General features: G+C 40.7%; 1 protein-coding gene across 1 annotated transcript in view; it reads left to right on the forward strand.

Moving 5' to 3' along the window:
• Positions 1–1,988: 1,988 nt before the first annotated feature.
• The window catches only part of LOC126385231 (transmembrane and coiled-coil domain protein 3-like), a 63,929-nt gene continuing 56,353 nt past the window's right edge, over positions 1,989–9,564 (forward strand). The window contains exon 1 of the mRNA XM_050036839.1: positions 1,989–2,145. Coding sequence (XP_049892796.1) covers positions 2,101–2,145 — 45 coding nt within the window. The 5' untranslated portion in view covers positions 1,989–2,100. The remainder of the gene's footprint in view (positions 2,146–9,564) is intronic.

A 9,564-nucleotide genomic window follows, 5' to 3' on the forward strand; every position in this document is an offset into this window, starting at 1 on the left:
AGTAAAGTGCAGTGGCATATATATATATATATATATATATATATATATATATATATATATATAATGCCCTCGAAAACACGTGGAACTTAGTGCACTCTTCAGCGCTGTATGTGCCCTTTTTTTTCTTTTCGCCCCTGCCCTTCAAAAAGTCTGTGCACGCCACTGTCTGTTCAGGTGTCCCAGTGAGCCACGACACTGTGAAGCATCATGATGCTTGGGCTAATGATTATTCTGACTATATATTTGTATTCTAATGAACTGGTTGTAAAGCATCAGTTATTGAGAATATACTGTCATGGAAAAGCCAAAAGACTAAAACTTGTAAGATGAACTTTAGAGCTGAAAAGAAATGTCAAAGCATCCTCCTGTAAGAGATATACTCCTTGACATTAACTTAACTTGGACAGCCTTGCATAGTCAGCACTATATAATCCACTCTCAGAAGATGTCAAGCTAGATTTTAAATATAAAGTAAGATTAGCAGTGTTTGAGGCTCTGGCAAGCAGTGGTCAAATGCAACTTAATTATAGTACAAATTTTAGGTAGGTGTACTTGTGTGTTGAGAAATTCTCCTACTTTTTAAGCTAAATAAACATTTCACCTGCAAAGTGACCACTTATGTATTAGTTACTCACAGTGGGTGACCTTGAATTGACCCTTCATTAAGTCCCGCCCCTGGATGCAGACTAGCCAGTCATAACGTAGCATCAGGCCGGCTCAGACCAGGGTCCGACAACAACACAGCTGTGCTCCATCGTTTCAGACTTCCTTCATTTTCAGGCTGGTTTTGTGGATTTGGAGCTAAATGTTGTGCCTGGGGCACGTCGTGTATTAATGATACTCGTTACCTGGAGAGGTTGGAAAAAGATATACGTTTCTTCCCTGTTCCAAAACCAAAATCAGACCCTGAAAAGTGTAGGATTAGCTAGCTAGCTACTGAAGATATAGCCTAGTGAATGTATACACATGCTGCTTTTGCTTTGTAATGATTATAACAGTGAAACAAAGACCGACCAGCTGTGTGTCATCGCAGTGTGCGCAGATTCATACTTTAAGTATTTTTCTGATAATACATACATACTTCTACATACAAAGGTTTTGAACACAGGACTTTTACTTGTAGTGGAGTATTTTCACAGTGTGGTATGAGTACTTTTACTTAAGTAAAGATCTGAGCACTTCTTCCAACACTGCTGGCTACACAGCACAGGACGCATTTGTCAGCAGGACAAATGTATTGTTAGTTTTGGGCTGTTAAGCTGACTTGTTGATGAAGAACATTGTGCTTTAGGTTGGCTGGATTACAAGAAACAACACTCACCCGCCGGCTCCCACTCCCACTTATAAAGAATGCCTTTGAGCATGAGTGGGAGTGGGTGCAGGGTCCAGCCTCAGTCACACACACACACACAACTCCAGAGGCTGTTATCTAGCTCTGTAGATTACAAGTGCAGTCTCCGTCCTGTAGAGTGCGTTCACCCCTCAGGGAGCGAGCGAGTCTGGCCGGGGATTCCTGCACTAACTCAACGTTCCCACACTCATTCATTCATTCCCTTAAATCTCTCCCCTTCCTCCTTCCTCTCCCTCCTCCTTTCCCCCTTTCTCTCTCTCTCAGTGGCCGTCTCTTAGCTCTCCATCCTCTGCCTCCTCCCTCCTGATTGGCAGCTGAGGTAGATGTTACCGTGGCAAAGTGTACCCGGGCCAGTGGAGGGTGGCTGATACAGATCAAAAAAAAATCTCCGGCTCGGGCTGCTTCATGCCTTTTAAGGTGGTCTTCTCCCAAGTGTGTGAGAACGGTACAGAACAGGACGGCTTGGGAACGCACCCTCAGGACGAGGCAGTGTAGTGCAGGGGGTGCGGAGCGTTGAGGTGCTCAGGGAGCCGCTGGCTTGAGCCTGATAGCTACTAACACAGGAAGCAAAAGATTTCACAATAAGAGGGTTGCACACACGATTAGACAAACACATATACGTGTACTCCTCCTCCCTTTAGAGGGAAGTCCTGACACTTCAAAGAGGCAGACAGAGCGCTCTGATGTGAGGGGTCTTCTGAAGCTGCTGTGACATGCACTTTGACCCCAGGCTGTGAGGAAGAGGAGGCATGAGGAAGAACTACAGCGCTATTCCGCTCATCTATGTGACAGAGGTAGCGTGTGCACTTGTTACGACTTTAAATCTGTCGCCTTGTTGTGATTTTCTCTGTCTGTTTGATGTGGTAGATAAGGGAATCACGTCTGCTGTGTATAAAGGTCAAATGCAGTCAGGTACAGAGTCACAGTGAGTCACATGTGATCAGCAGTACATTATTGCCCTTTTAAACTCAACATTTATGTGGATCACATGAGAATATGTTGGATAAAAAAACGTATTGTACTTGTTTACCTCTGAATGTTCCCTGTTACATACCAAGATAGTACATTGTGATAGCTTTGCGGGCGCTGGCATTCCTCTGATTAGATACCAGGTTTTAAAGGCAGGACTTTAAAGAAGAAGGTTACAGTCATGTGAAAACGTGTGTAGTGACCAGAGATGATCATGGAAGCTGTTGTTAAGCTGTCACAGGTTGAGCCAGGCATGTTTCACCACGTTCGTGTCCATGTGATTGACCCTGCTGCTCTAGTAACATCTAAGGAATGTGTATAGCAAGCCATAGATCATGAACACCTCTTAAACTGCAGAGCTTGTTCTCCTTTTCTTTCTCGCGTGTCTCTGAAGTTTCTTCGCTCTGGCTCTGAGTGCTCGAGCAGGAGGTCATGTTTGTGTTCCTCCTGTCTTTATCTGTCCATCACAATCACAGCCGCTCTATCAAAAATGTCCGTTTGATGCACTCTGTGGCTAAAAGAAGAGGCATCCCCGAGCCAGCCCTGAGATGCTCACTGTGCTTTGGGCTGCCCTTATTTTGCTGACGCTTTATGTTTTTGTGTGTGCATGCATTATGCGCTTCAGTCTGCCAGTATATGCGCAACAAAACGCTGTAAAGAATAAAGTTATGTAACCCATCCAGCATAATGGGGCTCTTCCTGTCAAGCCAACAGCCTTCACCGGTTCACAAACAAGGAAATAGTTGAAGGAAGAAGCAGCAGGACGGTTTTTTTAATGGCTTCTCAAAGGATTTGTTTCAACCCTTCTCAAGGTTTCAGCTCTGCAGAAAAGTCCTGCAACAAGTCACAGTGTTTACACAGTTACCGCACCCCTGATATGTTGTTGTCAAAGTTTCTGTAAACAGTTAATGTGCAGAGCCTCAGAAATGACCACCAACTGTTAAGTGTGGTCACTTCTAGCTGTTTACCATGGTAACCATCACAGTGCCTCGGACACAGCAATCAAAGGCCTCAGTCGAAGCTCTGCTTTTATCCCTGCCATGTTCTCTGTCATTAAGCTGTGTGCGTTTATACCATAACAGAGATGATATCTCAGAGGACACCGCAGTGTTTTGTGTCAACAACACAACTCTCTGGCTAATACAGCTCATTGAGTGGGTGTTTGTGTGCCTTTATCCTTCTGTGCCCTTATGAGAGAAATGATCCAATGGGGACACTTTGCAGGTTCAGAGGTTAGTTTAGGATAAAACTGAAACAGGTGTGGTGGATATGATGATATATAAAGTGACACGATGTAAATGTGTCACGGTCAGATATTTTTACTGTTGTAGCTACAGCTGTCCCTTTAACACCTCTTGGTGTAGTGGATGATTGTGGCAATGTTGCAAACCAGGGAGCAAGTTTCTGTTTCTGCATCATTTAATTCGCCAGATTTGCTAAAAACAGACATTATCATCTGGCCCTTTTATCCATAAATAGTTTCTCAATTGATTTTTTTTTTTTTTTTTTAGAAAATGTACTATTCAACAAATATATTTACCAAAATATATGTTGGGAGTGTACGTTTCTGCAAAATACAGATATGTTAAGTTTGTCTGTTTCATGCGTAGCGAATATGTTAAAACTTAACTCTTTAGTTTTATGTTGTGAAATTGCTGTGGTTAAAGGTTGATAAGGTTTAAGCACAAAAAAATACTTGGTTAGGGTTAGGAAAAGATCATGTTTTGGCTTAAAATTCCTGGTTTGGTTGCCAAAAACTTGGCTGGAAATGTCCTGACGTCTTGTTAAAATGTACCTGATTTGGTTCAAAAACACGGGTCTTGTTAAAATGTACCTGATTTGGTTCAAAAACACGGCAGGAAATGTCCCAATGTTTAGCAAAAAAATACCCGGTCTGGTCATCAAAAACACAGCTAGAAATGTTCCGACGTCTTGTTCAAAAATACCAGGTTTGATACAAAAACACCGCTGGAAATGTCCCAACGTCTCGCAGAAAATACCAGGTCTGGTCACCAAAAACACAGCTAGAAATGTTCCGCCGTCTTGTTAAAAAATACCCAGTTTGATTACCAAAAACATGCCTGGAAATGTCCCAATGTCTACCAGGGTTAGGAAAAGATCATGTTTTGGCTTAAAATTCCTGGTTTGGTTGCCAAAAACTTGGCTGGAAATGTCCTGACGTCTTGTTAAAATGTACCTGATTTGGTTCAAAAACACGGCTGGAAATGTCCCAATGTTTAGCAAAAAAACACCCGGTCTGGTTGCCAAAAACACAGCCGGAAATGTCCCGACTTCTTGTTAGAAAATACCTGTTTTGGTTGCCACAAACACAGTAGGAAAAGTCCTGATGTCTTGTTAAAAAATACCTGATTTGGTTCAAAAACACGGCTGGAAATGTCCCAATGTCTCGCAAAAAATTACCCAGTCTGGTTGCCAAAAACATGGCTGGAAGTGGTCGAATGTCTTGTTAAAAAAAAAAAAAATGCGTTGTGGTTGCCAAAAACACAGTAGGAAATGTCCCAACATCTTGCAGAAAATACCCGGTCTGGTAGCCAAAAACACAGCTGGAAATGTCCCGACTTCTTGTTAGAAAATACCTGTTTTGGTTGCCACAAACACAGTAGGAAAAGTCCTGATGTCTTGTTAAAATATACCTGATTTGGTTCAAAAACACGGCTGGAAATGTCCCATTGTCTCGCAAAGAAATACCCGGTCTGGTTGCCAAAAACATGGCTGGAAATGGTCGAATGTCTTGTAAAAAAAAAAAAAGCGTTTTGGTTGCCACAAACACAGTAGGAAAAGTCCTGATGTCTTGTTAAAATATACCTGATTTGGTTGCCAAAAATACGACTGGAAACATCCCAACATCTTTTTAAAGACTACCCAATTTGGCTACCAAAATTACTGCTGGAAATATGCGGACATCTTGTTAAAACATACCTGGTTTGGCTGCCAAAAACATGGCTGGAAATGTCCCCAAGTCTCTTTAAAAAATACCTGGTGTGGTCCCCAAAAACATGGCTAGAAATGTCACAACTTCTTGTTTAAAAAAAAAACAAAAAAACATTTGGTCGACACAAATGTGGCTGGAAATGTGATTTTTTTAAATTGCCAAAATCACGACTAGAAAGCTCGTTAAAAATATGTCACTGGTCTCGAACAGTGTTCTCACTGCCGTCTGCTGTTTGGCAGCTTCCTGGTGTCCCACAGGATTTTGTTCTGGCAACTGAGCTGATTTAATTATATATAATAATGGTATTGCAATATGAAAACTTAAATTAGGATTTAGTTTATGGTACATAAGGGTTAAAGTGACATTAGTGGTAAAATTATACTTTCCTACTGCTTTCAATAGCTCTGCATTTCTCACAAATCTCCTTCCCCTTTTGCTTTTGTAACATAAAGTAAGATCTCAAATCGGCTCAACTCTGTGGCAAAAACCAGTTCATTATTTATTATATGAATCAGCATGGCTCTAAAAGTGGCTTTCTCTGCCCAAGAATTGATGTGATTATTATTTGTTTTGTGATATAAGTCTGTTTGAATACCACGCTGCTTTACCTGTTTATGAAACATTTCACCATGCTGTACTGAAACATTGTGTAGCCATTAGGGTGAAGTAAACACAATAACTGCACCAGTGTTCCCAGAACTTGTCTAATTAAAAAAACTCATCTTAGAAAATTGAAAGATTAATCACATACCGCCACCGACTTTGCTGTTTAATGGGAATATTAAAATGAACAGGGGAAAAGTCAGCACTAACAACGTGTCTCTGCATGACAAACTAAACATCTCATTTGTTAAGTAAATACATTTGATATTTCGTGGTCGGCCCTGAATTATTATTCGCCACAGCTGGTGAAGTGCAGTCCCATTATTACTCATCTTTTCTTATCACAGTCATTAACTTTCCATTTTTGCTTCCGGACGTTTCACAGACTGTATTCATGGTGTCTGTGCAGACGGCAGACAGAGAAAAATGGAACAGTGTCAAGTTATAATGTCAAAGTTTATTGTTATGACTAGGGATGCACCAACAATTACCTGCTTCTCATGAAGCATAAAGAAAGTCCTGAATGAACTTCATTACTCAGATATGTTTACGTAAGATTAGTAAAACCTCAGTGTAGAAATACAACATAGAATACAAGAAATAATAATACAAGTAAAAGTTAGCATTCAAAATGAAGAGAAAAGAGGTTTTTCTTTATTAAACAAAGTTCATTGATCGTTACTGAATCATTTCCACAATAACAAGTAACAAGCATTTGTCGTACACACTGCAGTCTGTCACTAGGAGACGACAGCAGACACACACAAACCTGAACACGACCTCATCAACAGCAGGCGTCTCTACTTAGACCAGGGCTTCATGCATGTACTGTAAACTGTCATCATATCGTCGCCATCCATTTCTCATCATGTTTGCTGCAGATGAACCTCTCAATTTATCACCATGGCAACAGGAGATGATGCAAGCAGCCACACATACATTCACATGTTTGCATGTCTGCTCTTGTTAAGACCCCTGAGTGACATTTCGTTTTAAGGGCTCACTTAAGTTCAACGTCAGATACAGAGACAGACAGAGAAAGAATTTTAAATAACGGTGGGGTGGAATTAATCATTAGTATAGTTAAAATAATTCTCCGTCCACTTGAAGATGTATATACTGACCAAACAGACCACTGCCGCCATTTAAAGGTACATTATTACGACCTCCTCCACCGTCACCTCGTATGATGTTGTCCGAAACTTTTGACTCTTCCCTCTAGTGTCATCTATTGGCTGTACATTTTCAAAAATTAATGTCCTCATTCTCAAGATCTATAACTTAAAGTCGTCCTTCAGTGGTGGGAGAAATATTGAGACCGTTAACTGAGGTAAAACTAGCAATATTACACTTTAAATTATGCCATTGCAAGTAGCAGATCTGAGTTCAGATGTGGGTTAAAGTATTAGCAGCAAAGTGTGTATGGAAAAAGAGCTGAGAAGAACTGGGTATTATATTTACTATTGTTGGAATTTTGTTTTTTTGATGGATTAATTGGATACACTGCTGTCCTCACACACATGCATACACTGTTTCCACCTGTTGCTGTGAGAGCTGAGCATTAATGATGTCAAGACTCATGTCAAACCTTTATTATCGTGTGTGTGTGTGTGTGTGTGTGTGTTGTAATTAGAGTCTGAACAAGAAGCCCAGAAATTAAATGTGTATTTTCTTCCCACATAGTAAATAACATTACACCAGATATAATAGAATGTATTCATATTTTACTTGTCTGGTCAAATCATAGTTAAAGTGTGTGTGTGTGTGTGTGTGTGCGTGTGTGTGTGTGCTCAGCCTCATTAACATATAACCTTGTCTGTGTCAGTGGCCTCTAGCTACCTGCTCTGAAGAGGAAAAACAGGCTCTGCTCTGTAAACAGAGGTTCAGTCTTTTCTCTGTCATCATCTGTTTTCTCCGTGAAGTCAGCAGAAAAAAATAAATGTCAGATCCTCTCTTGGCTCTTTATTTGATACTGTCTTGACTTAATGTTCGCTCCGGCTGTCAGTTTATTTGCTCTGATATTACGGCACTAAAATAAATCCTGTCTTCATAAAGGTTGTAATGTTCAGTTTCAGAAAGGTGCTGATTCAACTTGATATTCCTTTTGGTGTCTGTTGTTTGTGGTGCTGTTGGATTGTATTTTGTTTGACTGAGAAATGATTCTAATATTTGGCAAGCATTAAATGTTTGGCATGTCTAATTACTCAAAGCAACAGCTCATTAACCTTGGGAGATGGGCTTAATCGATTTCTTGCTGGGAGTCAGAGGAGACATTAGAGACCTCTGATGAGACTCTGGTTAATATGAAGCTACAGTCACAAATGCTATATCTCATTTGTTAAATCTTTGCACAAACTGAAGTGTAAAAATTACAAGGTAGCCCTTTCCCCCTGTTTCCAGTTTATATGCTAAGCTAAGCTAATCAGCTAATAGCTGTGTAGCAGTTTTCTCAAATACACTTTAAACACTGTCTAGAGAATCAGGTGCCGATGTTGCCCAGAGTTTCCCTTTCATACATGTAGCACACAAAAGGAGGTTATCGGTGAGAGGTGTTCTCGTCACTGGACATGCTCCATAAGGTTTAGGCGAGGGTTGGTGCCTGGGTAGAGCGTGCAGGAGGCAGGGCAAGACATGGATTACACTCTGGTCATGTAGCTGGTTTGTAATATGGTCAAAAACAACAATATCTTGCAAATAAGCACCATGATATCTTGCGAATTAGCGGCCCTACCAGGTCTTTTGGTATCGTACCTTTTGGTTGCGAAAGGACTCCCGCACACTGTTCAACTTGCAATATATAATTTATTTGCGACGTTTCGGTACTAGACCTTCATCAGGCAAAACTGCACTGAACTAGGGCTGTCAAAATTGCTCAAAAATGACGTTCGAATATTTTTTTTTTGCGCATTATGTCCACAAGAGGGCAAACTAATACAAGGAAACATACTTGTATATGTATTAATAACATAACTACTTGTAGGTATTTTTATTTCAACATAAACGTCTTTGAAAACATTTACATACCTACACATTAAAACACATAAAACAATTATCTATAACATTACGTTATAAACGACCGTGGACCTCTCGCTCGGCCCCCTCTCTGACCCGTCAGGCCACACCGCCCGCGGAAGCGCTGCGAATAGCCTCGAAGCAAAGCCAGTTTCCTTTCGGCACTTTGTCGCAAACTGGACTGTTGGTAAATTTGGAGTTCTGTTGGAATGCACCGTTCAGTTTTTCAGAACACCACACTCTTTGGGCAGCAGAGTGTACTCTGCGCAATCTGTCTGGGAAGACATAGCAGTAGAGCTCTAAGCGAGGAGTACATGTGATTAACTTAATTGTTCCTTAACTCATGTAAAAATAAAATGCTCTGTTACTTCAAATAACAACGCTCTCATTTTAGTGTAAAGCGTCAGATTGGATTTATGAATGCACCCTATGTGACCTGACTTCCTCCCACACTCTCATCATATGACAGAGGACAGCCTGCAGTACATACAGTCAGGTCCATAAATATTTGGACAATGATACAGTTGTCATCATTTTGGCTCTGTACACCACCACAATGGGTTTTAAATGAAACAATGAATACCTGCTTAAAGTGCAGACTCTCAGCTTTCATTTAAGGCTTTTTTCAAAAATGTAGTATGAACCGTGTAGGAATTACAACCATTTCTTCACACAG

Source organism: Epinephelus moara, chromosome 23, assembly GCF_006386435.1.
Source record: "Epinephelus moara isolate mb chromosome 23, YSFRI_EMoa_1.0, whole genome shotgun sequence".
Classification (NCBI taxonomy): Eukaryota; Metazoa; Chordata; class Actinopteri; order Perciformes; family Serranidae; genus Epinephelus; species Epinephelus moara.